The sequence below is a fragment of the Takifugu flavidus genome, chromosome 12 (assembly GCF_003711565.1).
Source record: "Takifugu flavidus isolate HTHZ2018 chromosome 12, ASM371156v2, whole genome shotgun sequence".
In the NCBI taxonomy this organism is placed as follows: domain Eukaryota; kingdom Metazoa; phylum Chordata; class Actinopteri; order Tetraodontiformes; family Tetraodontidae; genus Takifugu; species Takifugu flavidus.
The window spans coordinates 12343738-12363866 of NC_079531.1; the positions used below are offsets into that span (position 1 = coordinate 12343738).

Sequence of the window (20129 nt, forward strand, 5' to 3'; positions counted from 1 at the left end):
CATAGCACTAAGGAGACAGAAAGATGTCTTTGGATGACCTTATACATCAACAGTTACACACTTTACTTAGTTATAGATGAACAGTTCCGATTTTCCGTTGTTTAACTGAAGTTTTTAACCATCCAGAAGTTGATGACAGGCCTGAGTATCGTCTGTGTAGCCATGAGCGTAAACACCAGGATGTTTATATCTGTGGCCCAGTGCCAGCTTAATTAAAAAGAAAATTAGGCTTAAACCTGAATCCTGGGCCACGCCAAGGGTAATATCACAAGGGGAAGATCTAAAAATGGCATCTAAAGCTCGATGGATGTGTATTTTTCAGAGCTGCTGTCTGAGTTTGAAACCTGTGATGTGATACTAAACGTCCTGCAGACCTCCTGAAACAGCTTGACTGCAGCTACAACAGAATATCTTTTTAACAATTTAAGCTTCTACCTCAGAGCAATTTGCTAAAGAAGAAAAGACGTCTCTTCCTCTTTGTTTTTCTGATCATTTTTCTTCAGCAGACAACCTGCAGAGTTATTTCCACTCTGGCTTCTGCAGCACATTGACAGCTACAGAAAGGTCAGGCCAGAGCAGTGGATGTATGAGGCTTCAGCCGAAATCGCTTTCCTCTGTTCTCATCCATCAAGTCTCCACTGGGAGTTCAACTGGCACTCCAGTAATGGAGCAGCAGGGAAGTGTTACAGCTGCGGGCAATCATGCCCGTGAGTCGCTTCGCCCCGCACACCTGTTGTGTGTCTGGACACTAATGAGCCCCTTTCTTAATCCCCGGAGGCACACCTGCTCCCTGACAGATCGTTATTCGTCTTCCGATGACTTTCCAGCGTATTCTTGTTTGCCTGCCTGCCCGGTTCCGACCTTGCCTGTTCCTGACCATTCTGTTTTGCCTGCTCCCCGGTAAACCCTGTCTGCCTTCTGCCCGATCTCGACCTTGCCTGTCCCCGACTATTCTATTCTGCTCGCTCCCTGGTGAATCCTGTCTGTTGTCTGTGTCTGACAATAAAGCAGTGTTCAGCCAAGCTCTTGTGTCGCATTTGGGCTCTCATCTGGTCCGTGACAGTACGATCTGGCCAGTAATGAACCCAGCGCACAACCTGTCCCCGCTGGACCCCCGAGTTCCTCCTCAGCCTGCAGCATCTTCCAGGGAGGAGGAACCTATGCAGCTTGGCCGCACGTAGCTCACAGGGGAGGAGTGCAGGCGGTGACGTCAGTTCAACCTGTGCCTCTGCTGCGGTGGATTAGGACATTTTGTGGCGACCTGTCCACGAAAAGCCCAGACTAACCAGTAACTGGGGGAATACTAGTGAGTCCTATTTTTGCTTCCCCTCGACAACCCCGTATTTCACTCCAGGCTCTCTTCTTACTTCCCGGGGGACCACAGGACCTAGCTGCCCTCGTTGATTCTGGTGCTGACACTTGCTTGATCGGCGGAGAGGTGGTTCGGCAGCTGGGCCTTGGATACGAGCCACTGGCGTCCGTCATCCCAGCCCAAGCGTTGGATGGGCATCACCTGGGAAACATCCGTCACCGGACAGGCCCGGTGACAATGCTGTTGCAGGGCAACTACCGGGAGGAAATACACTTCCACATCCTGGAGGGAGCGCACTTTCCCTTGGTCCTGGCTACCCGTGGCTCCGCCGTCACAATCCGCAACTCAACTGGGAGACAGGGGAGATCCTGGGGTGGGGAGCTGAGTGTCATCTGTCCTCCGAGTCCCGCAAGCAGCTGCAGCGATTCCTGGGGTTCGCTAATTTCTACCGGTGCTTCATTCGTAATTATAGCTCCGCTGCAGGGCCACTTACGCCGTCAAGTTGGCACTGGAGGAATGGCGGCAATGGCTGGAGGGTGCTACACTGCCTTTCATCGTGTGGACAGACCACCAGCCAATCAACCTGGACCTAGCACCTGCCCCAACAACTGGCTCTTCGTTCCTGATTCTCTCAGGGCAGAGGTTTGGAGTGGGCCCACGCGTCTCGGCTGGCCTGCCACCCTGGAGCACCTCTGATGGCGGGTCTGCTGAAACAGAGGTTTTGGTGGCCCTCCCTGGGGGAGAATGTCCATGAGTTCGTCAACACCTGCCCCATCTGCAACCAGCAGAAACAACCACACCGAGCACCTGCCGGGTTACTGCAACCTCTGCCGGTTCCGCGTCGACCCTGGACACATATCGCCCTTGACTTCGTCACCGGGCTGCCCGGGGAACTGCGGGGAACACTGTCATTCTGACCATCATCGACAGATTCAGCAAAATGGCTCACTTTGTGCCCCTGCCTAAGCTGCCGTCGGCAAAGGAGACTGCCCAACTTGTGATCCTGCACGTCTTTCGGCTTCACGGCCTACCGGAGAGTGTGGTGTCAGACAGGGGCCCTCAGTTTGCCTCTGTCTTTTGGAAAGAGTTCTGCGGGCATCTGGGAGCCACCACCAGTCTGTCCTCAGGATTCCACCCGCAGACCAATGGCCAGACAGAAAGGAGGAATCAGGACCTGGAGACGGCCCTCCGGTGCATGGTGACACAGGACCCGGCCACATTGTCAACCTTTCTGGGCTGGGTCGAGTAAGCCCTCAACTCGTTGATCAGCTCGGCGACGGGGATGTCACCGTTCCAGTGTGTCTACGGACCTGCCACTTCGGGGTGATTCCAGGAAGATGGACCCGCGGTTCGTGTGACCATTCCCCATCGTCGGAGTCATCAGCCCGGCGGCAGTCAGACTGCAGCTTCCCTGGTCAATGCGCGTGCACCCCACCTTCCACTTTTCTAGAATTAAGCCTGCCCACGAGAGCCCCCTGGTCCTGGATCGCCCGGCCCCACCTCCCCCGCAGCTAGTGGATGGGGGCCTGGCATACACAGTCAGTCGGCTCCTGCGCTACAGACCCCGCGGCAGGGGTCTCCAATACCTGGTTGACTGGGAGGGTTATGGACCTGAGGAGAGGTCCTGGGTACCGGCACGACACATCCTGGACAAGGAGCTAGTTCGGGACTTCCACACCAGACACCCGGATCAGCCTTCACGACCCAGGAGAGTAGGTCGTGCAAGACCTCGGAGGCCCGAACCAGAAGTGGAGGCGGAGAATGAGGACCGTGGGTTGGAGTCGTCAGTGTGACAGGAGTTCTGACCCCCCCACCCACTCTTCCCCAGGAGGGCTACCCTGGACTTTGCTTGGGGACGTCATCTGGTCCGTGACAGGAAGCTTCCACCTGAGTTGTTCATACCAGGGCTACTAAATAAGTTCAGATTTTTAATTCTTCCTAAGTTGCCAGAAACAGAGATGTGTTTGTGTTTGAGATGTAAGCTGCATAATAACTTCATTTGAGAAACAATTTTAGGAGTAAAAGGTACTAAACCTCAACTACAGGCAACGTCTGACACCTACAAAGACACAAGTGGAATTAAAACCACACAAGTATAAAGACACAGCGGCGCTGAGGTGCTGTAAGGAAGCAGACGGGTTCCCTTGGAGTTTGTATTTATTGTTAATCACTTGACCTGTTTCCGATATGATGGCTGGTGTCTGAATGCATCTCAAAGAGAAAAGCTCCATTTGACCGATGATGATAGCGGTGATGATGATGAAGGTGGTAATGAGAAGGGCTTACACAGCACATGAATATTTGAAGGAGTTGGGTGGTGACAGTGGGGGAGACACGATTGCTCACAACGATCCTATTGGTTTATTGGTGACGTGATGCCGCGGAGGAGTTGCGCTAAACACTTTATAAAGCTTCTCTTTCCGCGGCGAGCCAGTCTATTACAGACCTCTGCTGCCTCAACTCGTGCTGAGAAACCTCCACATCTTCGTCCATCATGAGCGAGGTAGGACTACTTTCTCTCTTTAATGCGCGCTAGGAAAACCCAGTTACGCGCGGTCCGTGCGCTGAAGGGAAACCTGATCTGTGAGAGATTTTATCGAGCTTCTGATATCAGCGCTTTTGGCTGATCAGATCATTGCTGCTGCGGCGGGGCTGAGAAGCGTCCGGCTACTGCCAGTGCGCACCGACGATCCGCTGTGGAAACACCAGTGCGCGTCATTCCCAGCAGCCTTCCACGATTGATCACAACATTCAACTCTATTTTCCTTTCAGTTGTCGAACGTTATCGCGCGGATTGGTGGCAGCTGTCAGGGACATGACCTAAATGTTTAAAACTTTCATCAGGGAGGAATCATAAAGTCACCCTTCTGAGCCTGTGGGTTAAGATGTGGATGTGTGTGTGTGTGTGTGTGTGGTGTGTGTGTGTGTGTGTGTGTGTGTGTGTGTGTGTGTGTGTGTGTGTGCAGTGAGAACTCAGCAGGATGATGCTTCACCATTAGCAGCTCTGGAGCCTTCAGCCTTTTAAAAATGCCCCAAAACCTCCTGCTAATGTCCCCACTGGTGCTTTTCTGTGGATCTGCAGTAAACTTAATGAGTCAGAATTTCTGAAAGTGTAGCCTTTATTAAGAGCTTCTTTATTTTGCTGGTTACTTGTGACTGCCCGGAGGCTGCTGGGCTGAAATATGTGCCCTTAACAGCAGATGTAACGTTGGCCTCCAGTCTAATCAAATATCACTACAAACATGCAGGCAGCATTAGCTGTAAGAACTGAGCAACTGTTAGAAGTCTTTGGGTGTGCCCAACATTTATTGAGATGAGGAAAGGCTTTATTTACAGATTGTGTAACAGCAGCTGATTGTAAACACGTCAAACCCAGAAAGATCTGCAGGGAAATCATTTCCAAATAGCCTCTAGGTCAATTCATCTGTGTGTGTGTGTGTGTGCATGTGTGTGTGTGTGTGTGTGTAAACAAATGATTCACCTTCCAGCTTATAAAACATGATTTTATGCTCAGCAGGAGACAGAAAACAGCTTTTAAATAATTAAAGTCAACAGACTCAGACAATATAATAATAAATATAATAATGTGTGCTAAATTAACTGGAGCTGTTAATAACACATGCACACACACACATACACACACACACACTCTCTCTCTTTCTCTCTCTCTCTCTCTCTCTCTCCGCAGTATAAAGAGAAATCTCATTTAGCTTAATTGAACATCAAGTGAATCATTGTTCTGACTGGTGACTGACAGAGAAGCTCTTTGATCAACAGCAGCCAGATGTGCTTCAGTGTTCACGTCTCCACACGAATGGTTAAGTCAGCACATCACTAGCCAGCAAGAATTAGTGCTCCTAATGTTTTCTGTAGTTCTACAGAACTATAGAACATATCTGCCTGGATCCTGCTGCTCTGTTTGTCTTCTAAATACTTCAGACTCCACAGTTGGTGTCCAGAACTTTCATGAGTTTGCAGACTTGTCGAGCTTCGTCCTTCAGTTTCGAAGTAGACAAACTAGGCTAAGACTAGCCCTGGTTTATGAGTAGTTCTAGAGCAGAAATGTGAGAATGGCAGCTGAGCCAGAAGTGGATCTGTTCTGAGGTTTCTGCCTTCTAAACATTTCTTGGCCCTGTCATCAAATGCTGGTTACTACATATAAACCTGACTTATTTGAATGACTGCTTCATGGTACTGATGCTGCTTTATAGGTGGTTCCATCCAGATGAATAAAGAAGGACTGTTAAACTCTTCAAAATGAGCAGTGATTCCGTGATTTCAGCCTGGTTAGCCAGCAGCCACGCAGCAGCACAACAATCGCGTTTGGCAGGATTCACAGCAACAAAGTGGAATGTCTCTTTGTGAGATTTAACTCCAGCCAAAATCATCTTTTAAATCACCAATTATTGCACATGAGGGATCATCAAGTTGATCAGACTGGTGTGTGAAGGAATGGTCACTTGTCCCGGTGTGTATCTCTATCACACCTGCCTGTAATGGATGGTTGAAAGGAACTCGACAAGCTTCTTCCTCATCTTCATGTTGATTCGTATCACGTTTCCTCTCCTGCGTGAGAGTAATGAAGCTACACTCCATCATCTGACACTAGCTCTATCAAATTCAACAACAGGGAAGGCAATTTACTGAGCCGCAGCGCCGCAGATCTCTTCATCAGTGCCAGGCGCTGTGCAGCCACGGCACGCTGGGTGCTTAAGTGATGGGATGGAAACAGGGTTTTGTAATTCATGCTGGGATGTTTATTACACAGACATAAATTTCACCAGCTGTCAACATGGACGCTGATGCCCGGTTCTTCTGCTCAATGGGCTAAATTGACATCTTTATTTAGGGTTTTGAGCTGAAGTGCTTCCAGCTGATGGAGTTGCTGGCAGTCTAATCTGCTGTTGGCCTTTATTTTCTGTTTTTTCTTCTATTTTTAGGTGTTTAGCTCTACACAAACTGGTCTGGTTGTGCATTTATTGTTTGACATCTATAAGATGTGTTAATGTATAACAACAAGCAGCAGCATCCTCTGTGTGATGCATCGCCACTTAAATTACACATTTCACCTGAGTCAGCAGAATCTGTGCTGGCCAGTGTTCCAGCGTCACACTGAGTGAGCGGGAAAGTTTGCGATTTAGCAGATCAATGCTACTGATGAACACTGCAAATCTAGGCTTCCTCAAAGTTATGATCTCACCACGAAGCCAGAGGGAAGAAGGAGCCCGGTTCCTGGAACTGCAGACAGCTGAAAACCAAGAACTGGCAGCACATGATCCTCATTTTCTGCAAATATCCAGATTAGGTGGAAGAGACTGACAGATGTCTCAGGAGATTATTGCACTGCAGGAGCATGGACAGGGTTAATCTACAGGAAAGATCAACACAAACACTGAGGTGGAGTCAGAAGCAGCTTCTTGTCCTGCAGGTCTTTTATTCATCATCTTCTGGTTTAGCTGCAGCTCATCAGGAGCCAGCATAAAGGCTGCAGATGTTTACTTCCAACTTTGAGAATCTTTTTTAGTTTGAATCTTGTTCGACAGGTCCTAACTAATTCCATCTGAGAAGAGGTGGAGAAACTCTGCATCACTTGCTTCTGTCTTGTCATCCGCCCATGAATATGATCCTGCTTTAGCTTCTCTTCTCATCTGAAGAGCAGCTCCTTTGTCTCACACCAAATGGAACAGGAAGACAAAATGTCTGTCTATCCTCATGTTCTTTTCTGCTTGAATTGTCTGGCCTACTTCTGCTTTTTAAATTCTTAATGGCGCCGAATGTGGCAGCAAACTCTTGTTCCCTCTCAGCTGCCAAATCCTGAAATATCCTCAACAAATGCTCACATGAAAAAGATGTCCTGTGTGCTGTGTGCTGAGAGCAGGAATGGAGGATCTGGTACCATCACTAAAGCTTCCTGGAGACAGCGTCCACTAGTCTCTGCTGGGACAGCACCAGCATGGGACACCTTCATCAATCCTCATAATTAAGCTCTTAATTTGAGCACGTTGCTCTTGGAGCTTCATGTGCAGAGCTACTCTCCTGCTGCTTGGCCCACTAAAGCAGACTACAGCTCTATCTGGGTCGCCTGGTTACTCACAGGCAGGGCTGACCCCCCTCCCAACACCCCAGCCCCTACACCACCTCCAGAAATGCCTGTATGAGGTTGAGTTTTGGTGGCCAACGTGGTCAGTGTTCCTTAGCCAGATAACTATGTTAAAGCCAACACATTGGTCCTGGTACCACTCTTATGGATCTGTTATTCCAGATTAATACACACACACACACACAGACACACACACACACACAAACGCAATAAAGAAAGGTCCACATTTCATCTCCTGCTGTGGGCTGCCTCAACATTATTAATTAATTAATTATTCAAATTATTATTTTTTTTTACCACAATTCAGCATTTCCACAGTAGGATCAAAATCAACAGGAAATAGACATCAGAAACAGATTAAACATTTGGAACATTAGGTAAATTAAGTTGATCAAATGAACTAGTCTTATGTAAGCAGTGTTCTTACAGCCTGGTTCCTCTGGCAGCCTGGTTCCTATGAGAGGAGCAGAGCCATTCATAATGAGGTGTCAGCTTAGTAAAGACTTGGATAAAGCCAAAGATCCAAAGCTGCAGCGGCAATGAAGGAGATACCCTCTGAACCAACACTGCCCTCATTAATCTTTGTAAAGTCCAACTAGCTATTTGGTTCTTTTGTCCAGAAGCTGTCATGATTTATTGGAGACACATTTTCCCCACTTCTCCTCCTTTTCAATTCAAGGCTAACAGCATTTCTGATGATGACGGGTTCCTCTCATGAAGAGGAACGAACCATGAAGACAAGTGCTGCATTCTGGTGTCATCAGGAAGATCATTTTTGTGAGAGCTCAGGTGGGGAGACAGACTCTGCTTTGCATGCAGCTTAGCTTCTGTGGACTAGACAGCTCATTACCGCTGGTACTCTATTCTATTTACTGGCCATTTGCTGCTCCTTACACATGAGGCAATAAAAAGTGTGATCTCGCCATTTTCAGGTGGATTAATGTGTGTAACAGATGGAAAGAAGCAGGTTCACAAATTTTGGGGGGGGGGGGTTAAACCAGAGAGTTCTGAGAGAGTCTTCTCATGGTTGCTTTTTCTTCTGTAAACACATGAAGCTGTTTTACTGCTCCAAAGGTCAGTAGGTTCCTTGTTTCAGAACCAGTCAGTGAGTCAGCGGTCAGGTTTTCCTGCTTTTTGCTCTCATCTGCATCCAGCTCTGATGAGTACACAGGAAGCAGAACCAGGAGAACTTTCACACACTGACATGTTCATCATGGAGGTTCCTGATCATCATCTGGGACCAAATGCTTCAAGATTCTCCAACATCACGTCATCATCAATGTCAAACAAATATTAGACAGACAGACAGACGGACGGGCAGACAGACAGACAGACAGACAGACAGGCAGGCAGGCAGGCACGCAGGCCGGCCGATGGATGGATGGACGGACGGACGGACGGACGGACAGACAGATAGATAGTGTTTCAGATTGACCTTTAACCCATTCGACAGTTTAGTTTATGTAACTACCAATAGAGCTCATTCAGATGAGTGGACTGCACAAACAAACATACACATACACACACACACACACACACTTACACACACACAAACACACAAAAACACACACAGCACTTGGAGTAAAGAGCACCCTTCACTCCACACCCACTGCCTGCACATGGAGGATGAGCAGGATGGTTTCTGAAGATTCAACGAGGCAGATGGAGGGAGAGAGAAAGCGGGAGGGATGGGGAGAGAGAGAGAGACAGAGGGGATGAATCGTGGAACTTTGGTTTTAATCATGGAAGCCTTCAGTGGAGCAACTGTTCTCATCTGTGTGTGAGCAGTAGAGAAGAGGGAAGGATCTCAGTCTTTCCATGAAACTCTCAGGACTCGTGAAAGTCTGAAAGTCATTCTCAGTGGGAGGTTACATTAGATACTCCTGTGTCCACTTTTACACCTCTCTTGTGCTCAGATATTGAAGAAGCACCGCTTGCTTAAGTTAGAGAGACCCACAGCTGACCTTGTGTCTCTGTGTTACCTTCAGTATCTCTCCAGTTCTCCATTTGCTGTTTCTCCTGATTGGTTCTTTTCATTCCTCCTTTCCTTATTGCACTTTCACAGGTCTGTGGTTGATTGTGGTTGATTGTGTTTGATTGAGGTTGTTTGTGGTTGTGGTTGATTGTGGTTGTTTGTGTCATCTGCTCTGCACCTCTATCTTCTGAGTGAGTCTATAACCTGTCACAGATCCTGTCCAGACTCCCCCAGAGGTTCATGAACACTTAATGTTCAGTCTTTGGGGGTGTTTATTACCTACATCAGTGTGTTCTGATGGAGCAGCTGCTGCTGATGGAATTACAAAATGCTGATGGGTGAAGTCATTCCTTTTAACTAGTATAACTGGAACAATAAGGCTAAAACTGGTATTTATTCATTTATTCATGCTGGGCTTCATGAATAAATGAGGCAATGTGGCAAAAGGGTTGAAAATTAAAATCCTGACAGACAGAAATGGACCACAGCTCTGCTCACAACTAAATAATATATCCCAAATGTACAACTACAAAGACATTTCTTCTGATGAGAGGCTCATGTTGTTCTATGAGAACCCTCCACTGCTGATCTCTGCCCACTGCATCAGGGCACAAAGACGCTCTATGAAATTTTCTGGATTAATAATGTAGCGAGAAGCTCAACAGAGGCGACTGGCAGCACAATCTTTTCTCAGCCTTCCGACATGAGCTTCAAACCTCTGAACAAGCAGGGCAGTGAAATGTTGAGAGCAGCCCAACCCAAAAAAATAGAAATCAGTAACGCATCTTGCTACTGGTTTGTTACCATGACAACTCTTTTCTATGGTAAAAAAAAAAATACACTGAACTTGAATCTACAAATGAAAGCAAAATGTATGAGGCAATTTTAAAACTCCTATGTTTAATACGTCACCTGAAGGGGGAGAAGGATCCTCCTCATCCAGCCACTCATACGGGATAGAGAAGATAATAATAATTTCTAATTCTGTTGTTTTTATCATGACTGAAGTAAGTTTAAAGTGTCTGCTGCTTTAATAAATGTCACAAACCTCAGACAAACCTTCTGAGCCTCCAGTTCTGCTGTGGTGTGATGTTAAAACTGTTGCAGGTTGTGTGTTGCACTCACATGCTCTGAGGATGGGGAAGATTTTTTAAAAGAAGAAAAGCTCATCCTTGTCTTCTTTCTGGATTAATGGAGGAGGATGGTGTGTAAGACCCCTGAGGTCAGATGCTTTAATCATTCACAGTTTTATTTTTGACTGTTGTACTAACCACTAACCCGGCCTAATGCTGGCGGATTTCCCTACTTTCTCCAAACTATAGGAGGGAGTTGATTGCAGTCATTAATCTTTGTATTACCAGTATTGGTACAGCATCTTCACTGCAGACGGAGGTATTGATCCTCCTCCTCTTTACTCAGAGAAAAGCTCTCCTCACTAAAATGCCCGCCCAGGCTGCACATATGAAAACACAGGCTGACAAGCTGTCTGCCAGCTGGCAGGAAGCTCTGCATGTGAAAGATAAAGAGAGTGAAATTCTAATTTATTGAAGAATTTCCACCAGGATCCTTAAATTGACACAGATTGATTATATGTGACTCTCATCCTTTGTGTTTTTAGAAGAAAATAATGAAAATGACAAAACTTGTCTTTAAAAACATTATTTTTGAGCAGTGTTTAGAGATTTTATGTTGTTATCTCTTCATGTCTGAAGGGAAATCCACATCATAGTTGGTGCAGACTTTAGTTTGTGGACATAAATGAGTAGAAATGCAGACGTCATGAGAGTTCCTGGGTCTGCTAGTGCAGCAAACAAGAGGAAGAATTCAGGCTGTGGAATCTGGACCTGAGCATAATGGCAGTAAATCTCTCTCTGATCAAATCCTTCCCCAAGAGTCCAAAAGAGTCTTTTTAAATCATCTTCAATGGGGCTTTCAAACGAGGATTTAGAATTAATTATTATTCAGATCCAATTTCTCAAAGTCTGTCAAATTGCGCTCCACTCTGATTAGATGTGCTAAGACTGCTAAATGAGTGACAATAATCAAGGGTTGATTGAAAATGGTGTACTTACAGAATGATGGACAGGTGAAATTTATTGGATTTGATTGGAGGAACCTGATGTTTGATTGTCCAGTTAAAATAAATACAAATGACTTCAGGATACGTTTTTACATTGGTGTGTTGAGTAAATCTGACGTAAAGACTTCCACCAGTCACTTCCTGCGTCAATGACTCTAACTTCTTTCTTTAACTGACAAATCCATCAACTTCAACTCGTTCAAAATTCTGCTGTCAGAACTAGAACTAGAATAGCTTCCTATCAAATATCCTATAACCTTTCAGTTTCTACTTCTCAAATCCGTCAACAACCTATAGCGGCTCCTGAGCTCCTCCATGTCGTGTCAGCTCCTCCTCTTCCACCAACTCTCCCTCCAATCTACCGGTACTCACTTTACCACCATTCGGTTGAGAGCCTTCAACGGATTTTTTCCCATTCCAAATGTCCTAACCTCTCTGGTTCTATTTCTGACCTTCTCTCTCCTGCTGGACTGCTCATTCATCCCAGTGTGTCCTGTCCATCTGCTCACTGCTGTGAGGTGTCAGTCCTGGAGTCAAATTGCTTCCAGGACCAGCAAGACTAGAGAAAAGCTGATGATGTGAAATGAATGTATAGATCAGTTTTAAGAGTGGAGAAAGAGGGAGAGGTGCAGGTGTATCATAGGCGCCCCCAGCAGTCTGAGTCTATAACAGCAGAACATTTCTGTGTTCACCTTCATTATGAACCTTAAAAAGCTGAAGGGTTTTTAAGTCTGGTTTTAAACACTGACACAGTGTCTGACTCCCAGCTCTAGACTGGGAACTGGTTCCACAGAACATGAGAGCTGAAGGTTCTGCCTTCTGCTCTACTTTTGGACACCCCTCGTGGCTTCCTGGAGTTTCAGGAGCTGATCCAGAACCAACATTTTCTCATGAAAAAATGCTATTTAAAGATTCTCTGCGGCTTCAAGAGGTTTTTAAAATCACCTCCACGCTCACATCAAATAAAGCTCAGAAAAACACATTTATTAGTAGTCTTACATTTTCTAACAAACAACCAAGTGAACCAGAATCCCAGGAAAGAAGCCATTTGTGTCTGTGACCTTCTGCTCTGACCTTGTGCTCTGTAATCAGCCGTTGTTCCACTCTCAGCTGCATAGCGTATGTTCCAGTCTGAAGCTGTTTGGCTTAAGTGTTCAGAACAAGTGGCCTCTGAACCGCTCCAGAGAAGGTGCTGAAGGACATGGAAGCAGATGAAGTGTCAGCTTACATGTGTACCCAGTACCTGCCAGAGCAATTATGAGGAAGCAGATCAGCAGATCTGGATCTGACGAGAAGACGTAACAAATCAGTTCTACTGATTTATGTGTCCTGTCTGTTGCTTGTGTGTTCCAGAGACAAGGACCAGGAGCTGCCTCTGCCACCAACAAGACATCTGGGGAACATGGTGAAAAACAGGATTTCATTATGGAATTCCGCTCTGAGAAATTAACCTTTGAGACGCATACACACACACACACACGCACACACACACACACACACACACACACACACACACACACACACACACACACACACAAACACACACACACACATCCTTGTACATCTGTATTTATGAGGACTTTCATAGACATAAGGCATTCCACACCTCCTAACTCTAACCATTAACCCTCACCCCTGACCTAAAACCGTTTCTAACTTCAACCTAAAAACCATGTCTTAACCGTCAAACAGTCCTTTGATGTTGAGGGGACCAGCCAAAATGTCCTCACTTTGCTAGTAGAATGATGATTTTGCTACTCAATATATAGCAAGTACAAGAAGACATGCACACATTTCCATCCTTTGATGTGTGCAATACCCAACCACCCTGCAGAGGCCTGTGTGTAAGTGGTCTCCTGTAATGCTCACTGTGTGGGCTGGAGGGAGGGGGTGAAATGAAGGAGTTTTATAATCAATCAATCAATCAATCAATCAATCAATCAATCAATCAATCAATCAATCAATCAAACAAACTTTATTTATATAGCATCTGTTACAATCAAAATTGTTTCTAGGTGCTTTACAGAATCCCAGGGCCTGACCCCCAACAAGCAACAGTGGCAAGGAAAAACTCCCCTTTATCAGGAAGAAACCTTGAGCAGGACCAGGCTTATATAAGGGGACCCTCCTGCTGACGGCTGGCTGGGTAGAGAAATAGGAGAAGGGGGAGGAGGACAGGTAGAGGAGAGAATAGGTAGAGAACATAGAAATGAATCCAGAGGTTATACACTTCCTCTGATCAGTGGAATCTGAGAGAACTACGCGCTCACGATGATCCTGCATCTGAACAGAGACGGACTGCCTTTATCAGTTTGTCCTGGGGGAAATTAAGCTTGGCTCCACATACTGAGTGTCTTACAAATCATTTTTAGTGTTGAGCTGGGCGTCATTAAATCTGTCACAGTAAAACAAATAAAGGCTTCAACCAGAAAACGAATATCTTCCCAGCTTTCACCAGCACTAAATCGACACCAGCTCACAGGAACGAGCCGCTCAGTCCGACACACACGTACAGGCAGGATGGCTGACTCCTGAGGAAGCTGAGGAGTGTTTGTGCACAGGTAGATTATTACAATCAACAAGCAGCTCCAGGGCCTCAATAGGTGGGAAACACCTGCTGACATGACTAATGACGTCTGATACTTTAATTTACTCTAGGATGAAACCTCTGGTAATAGGCTGATACTATTATGATACCATTATGAAATCACTCTGAAATATCCCCAATGTCATTTGTGTCCCATTCCAACATTTTATTTTTGCATATGAACAGAAACATCAAATAAAACATCATGGTGCTGCAGCAGACTCACGTTAGTCTGCCTGGAGACTGCAGATTTACCTTTCTGCTGATTCTCTGACCTTGCTGTCTGACCTTGACAATTAATTTGATGCCTTGATAAAAAGTAAGATGCTTCTTTGGTTGGAATAGGAGCTGCTTTATCCTTGGCTCTGAGCAGAGGCTTTATGCAGAGAACCCTTTTTAGGGTCATTCCCTCCTGTTCTTCCTCAGCCACAGCTGCAGCATCACAGGCTGCTTTTGATAAGAACATCAAACAGAAGGAACAATAACAACAATGACTCCTTCATTTCTGATCTGTTGCAGATCAGAAATAAAATATTTCTTTTGATTTTTCCTGGATGCAGCGTTGCACCTTACATGTTGCTTTTCTAAAAAGACTTTTGTAAAAATACACCATTATGTCAACTGTTCAATCGAGGGATGGTTGCAGAGTTTTTGGACTATCTGATGTTCATTCCGGTATTGTAACATGAAGCTCGCTGATGTAGGACGACCTGATCATGTGGAAATGATGATCAAAAGTTGGAAACAACAGACGCTCCGTCTATTCTGTCAGTGGATGGAGCAAATCAGTGAATGGACCCGCTCAGTAAACAGGGCCAGGGCCCCTCACCCCCAAACCTCCCTTAAGGTTCAGGTTAGAGATCAATATCATCCTTTTATAATTAGACTGAAGGGAAGTTGACCCAATTTTGCAGGCTTTTTAATTAGCCTTCCTGCAACGTAACTTCCTGAACATACCTTCTGTTTGCTGACATTTCCTGCATTTCTTTGATCGTCCCACATTTGTGCTCATCCTTGGTTTTCCTCAAATGTGTGTCCAAGCCTCAGCAGCTCAGAACTAAACTTTCTCCCTGAAGCAAAATAGAAGTTAAAAAAAATGCTGAAAAACAGCAACCAACGTCAGCCCTTTGTGTGTCCGAGCTTTGATCGTTGTGCTTCTCCTTCATGTGCTTCATGGCCTCTGGGGATGCAGAAAAAAACATTACATGTTTTTTACTTTTAGCCACTTTTTTCTGGCAATTTTTTTTTCACTTTATGAAAAGAGACATAAAAATGCCCACAATGATTAAATGAACAACACAGAGATGTTTTAGAGTATATATAACAGTTCATATTGGATGTTTATGTGGTGAAAACTGAACATTTATAAATGATTTCTTGGTTCTCTCTCAGAACCGGAATCCAATTGAACTGTTCCTCATGATGTTGTTTTCGTGGAAACCATTTTATTCACCAGTTTCCATCATTGTTGCCTCTCAGGCTTTCATGCTTAATTTACTGAACTCTAAATGCACAATTCCACAAGGGTTAAGATCCAAAAAGGGGTTCAATGTGCAACAGAAGGTCGGACAGCAGCAGGTGAAGACAGGTCAAATTTATGGGAAAAAAAGCCGCAAAACACTCAAAATCAGGCACAACTATGGGGACAAAGGTTGGGACAAGACAGGGGGGCAGATAGTAAGAGGCAGGTGCAAACAATCATGGGGGGCTAATCACAAAAGAGGAAATCCAGGACAGGAAGTGACAGATGAGACCAAAGGAGAAGACAACATTAACAGACCAAACTAGAATAACATGGAAAGAAGATCGGCTGATCCATCAGAAAAATGGGTCCGTTTGGATAACCAAAATGTTCCAGAGCAGAATCTGATGACTCTTCTCACACAAACTCACTCATGTTTTTAGGGTGTGAACAGAAATAGCAGTGTGAGACAGTGAAAAGTTGTAGATCAGCAGCACAATTTCCTGTTATATCAAATGTCTGAACGTTGTCATAATATCAGGGTGATCCTTAAAGAAGTTTCCACTGAGGGGAGTAGATTCCATTTACACTTCCTGTCATGATTCCCTTATTTTCTCTTTGATTGCAGCATTTAGAGACTCAGCAGAAATGCTGAGGAGCCATCAGGGAGCTGGAGAGTCTGAAATGAGCTGTCAGCTGTAGCGGCTAATCACTGCAAGCAGCTGGATAAGTGCTGGTGCTGAGGGCTGTGGAGACACATGCACAGTTGCTTTTCTGTATTTTAGGGATGGAGATGAGCGTTGGTGAGAGACGGTTGATCGTCAGGGCAGATTCTTGATTTGGAGGCTGAGCCTGTTTCATCTGCATCGTTTTGGCTGAGCCTCGTGCTGCCCACTACAGGCTGCTGCTCTGGCAAATGCATTAATGCATTTTTTTTCTTCCTTGATGAAACATTGATTCCAAATTGGAGTCTGACAGCAGATACTGTATCCCAATTAGGTGCCGACAGGAGCGATGAAAGTGCCGTCAGAGGTAATATGTGTGAAAATCTGAGGAATGGAGAAGAATGCTCAAAGCGAAAGGGGATCATACATCATTGTCTCACTTGTGCCAAAGCCTAACTCATAAAATAAGATGTTAGGACTCAGATGGTGGGATGATGTGGTTCAGATGGATGGATGCATGTATTTTCTCTGAAATGATAAAGTGGAAATGCTGCCCATCACTCCTGATGTGAACCCAGAATAAGCTCATTACCACAAATCCATCTGAGGGAAGTCCTGCCGACCAATATGGTCTAGGGGGAAACACCCCCGATCCTTTGGCATTTTATAAATAGTTATTTTCTTGACTTCATCTAAAAAAAACCCCACATCTTCACGGTCCATCTTCATGGTTCATCATCATGGTCCGTCTTCATCTTCGCTCCACCCAATGTAGATTCTGAGGGGTAGCACTGATGGGTTTACTCCTGGAGTAGAGGACAACTGTGGAGGTGCTTCCGAAGGAAAGATACAGGAACAATGTCCTCCACGCCTCCCGCCTACATCTGCTCTTCTCTGCTGATCCTCAGCTTACACAAATTTAGCTGTAATCTGGTGTTAAACTCCAACATGGATAACCTGTAGACCAGGGATGCTCAGTACATCGATCACGATCTTTCAGTCAATCGCCAAGGTACTTTTGGTAGATCGCATGACAATAAAAAATAGACTTCAGCCTATCATCCATCCCGTCACTTGATTGATAAACAGGGCAGCTAGTCAGATGACATCTGAATTTTTTTGACACAGGTTAACAACCCAGTCAGTCATCTCTAATTTTTCACTTTTGTTTTTTCTCTTAAACTTAAGAAAGGGTATTAAAATGAGTGGGGGACCAAGTGAGAAGAATAAAACTTATCACTTTCATATAGAATGGGAGGAGGACTTTTTTTCACGCTGACATTTTCAAAGTGCGTTTGCCTCATCTGCCAGTCTACCATCGCAATACCAAAGAAGGGTAGAGTGGCATTTTCGGTCTAAGAAAGAGAAAGGGGAAGCAAGTAAAGTCCCAGTTGATTTTCACAATGGCAAAAAAATGTAAATAATTTATTGTGTTGTGCAACACATGCGGTTATTAAGATTAAGATTTACTTTATTCATCCCTGTAGGGATATTGAATTATAATAGCAGCATAGACATGAAGAGATATAACTATAGTACATAGACACAAAGAGCAGGTATATTTACAAAGCATAGAAATAGAATAAAAATAAAATATAAATGAGATTAGAATGTAGGCATAGAGATAAAAACAAGAATAAATTCTAGATTAAAACATATTTACATAAATATAAAATAATATATAAATAAGATTAGAACATAAACATTAAGCAATTAGTGTAATTGAATGGGCTGGAGGGCACCTCCCAATCAAGAGAGCACAGCTCTGACAGAAAAGGATGAATTATAAAGTCTGATGGCAGACGGCAGGAATGACTTACTGTACCGTTCCTTAGAGCAGTGAGGCTGCAGGAGTCTGTTGCTGAAACTGCTTCTCAGTTCTCAGTTTGTTATGCAACGTACATCAACTTAAATTGTAAGGATCCTCAATAGTTTTCTAAATAAATATAATCGGAAGTAGCGCGCATGCTGTAGAAATGTGAGCACCCCTGCTGTAGACCATGATGAAGCAGCTGCCACACCTTTATGTCAAGAGTCAGCAGCATTTTTTATTAGATTGAACTTTATGCTCCTTGATCAGCACACCTGAACATCCGAATGCTCCGAAATGAGAACAAATGTGTGATCAATTTTAGAAGGAAGGGGTAAAAATAGTAAACAACATTTGAGATTCAATTCGTTATGATTTAGAAGATGAAAAGAGACAGTCCTGCTAATGCTGGCTGAAACCAGCTCGTATTAGTTTTTCTGGGATTAGAGCCGTCCTGGTCAGATTTGCTCTAGAGGGGATTTAAGAATTAGATCAATTCATGGCCCTTGATCTGACCACACAACGATCCTGGCTACCCCACGGGGCCTCTGCTCTGCTGTTATATAAGAAATACACCACCCGCTCATTGTTGACTGATGTGCATCTTTTAAGTAAAGTTTAGAACCATTTCTGCCTTTATACATTAGTTTCTCTTATTAGAATTCTTTTTCTGTACTGGCCATACAATTAAAAACCTAGTCTTTTTAATGACATGACACATTTTCAGCACAATAACATCTGCAAAGCTCAGCAACCAATCACGTCGACAATGTTTTAGAAGAAAAGAAAAGAAGAAAACAAAATTCATTTGAGGAGAACTTTCAGTATTTCGTAAGACCTGTGCTACATCCTGCCGGCAGTGGGGAGATCTGGGAAGATGTGTTTGCAATTACACAGCAGGACTTTAATGGGATTACTGGATATGATTACAACTGGACACTATTTACACTGTCTGACACTTGGTCTTTGTCCCCTGATTCTTGTTTCCTTTCCAGATGGGTCCAAGTCAAACATCCCTGAGGACTTTGACATCGACATGGAAGACCCTGAGACCGAGAAGGCGGCTGTCACCATCCAGTCACAGTTCAGGAAGTTCCAGAAGAAGAAGCGAGATGAGAAGTCATAGTGAGCTGACAGACAGCAGCTGGAGGCGAGGGATGCTCAGCGGCAACGGTGTGACATTTGCATGTAAACAAATTCATACCTGCTGGAAGTGCGGGGGCTGTTGGGGTGGATGGGAATGCAAAACGCCTGTTAATCATGTGACATGTCTGTGAACTTCACCCTCCTATTAGTAGAGTAATGTATGATGTGTTGCTGTGTCAGTACAGAAAAAACTACAGCAGTCTGGTTTCTGTCCTCCATTATCATCAAGCCTAGATGCTGTTTGTGTTGGAATATGTTTTTATACTAGCCTCTTCCCTCCTGTACCAGTACCAGACTGTTCCCTGGTGTATAACAGCTGTATGTGCCTGGAGCCTTCCACCCTGTACAGGCTGGTTACCTAATAGGCGTTTTCTTACCTGCATGGTGATGTTAATTGGTGTCTCACTGTCCATTGAATAAATAAAGACTCTGTATGGAAGCCTGCACTTTCCTTTCCTCATCTGTATGTGTCAAATATGGCACCGACACTCTCAGACACAGCACCGACAGTGTATATTTCTTTATTTTGCAAAATAGCACAGCAGTTAATTTCTTCACGTATTATGACAAACCCAAAACAAATATTCCATTGGATTGGAATGCCTGCAATTAGTTTTTCTGTCTCCAAATGTTGCTCTATAGTATAGTATAGTACAGTATAGTATAGTACAGTACAGTGCAGATAGTACAGTATAGCTTAGTACAATACAATATGGTACAGTATGATACACCTTCTACAGTAAACCTTAGTACAATACTATAATATATAGTATAATAGCATATTTCAGTATAGCTTAGAGCAGTATAGTACAGTACAGTGTAGCTTAGTGCAGTACCATATAGTTTAGTGTAGTATAGTACAATACAGTATAGTACAATATAGCTTAGTGCCGTTTAGTACAGTACAGTATAGCTTCATGCAGTATAGTACAATGCAGTATAGTACAGTACAGCATAGCTTAGTGAAGTATAGTAAAATACAGTATAGTGGA

General features: G+C 44.5%; 1 protein-coding gene across 1 annotated transcript; it reads left to right on the forward strand.

The window, feature by feature from the left end:
- The first annotated feature begins 3658 nt into the window (after nucleotides 1-3658).
- Nucleotides 3659-19583, forward strand: pcp4b (Purkinje cell protein 4b). Its single transcript, XM_057049056.1, has 3 exons — nucleotides 3659-3815; nucleotides 12821-12872; nucleotides 18987-19583. Exons 1-3 carry the CDS (start codon nucleotides 3807-3809, stop codon nucleotides 19115-19117), a joined length of 192 nt encoding a protein of 63 aa, XP_056905036.1. The 5' UTR covers nucleotides 3659-3806; the 3' UTR covers nucleotides 19118-19583.
- The last annotated feature ends 546 nt before the right edge of the window (nucleotides 19584-20129 follow it).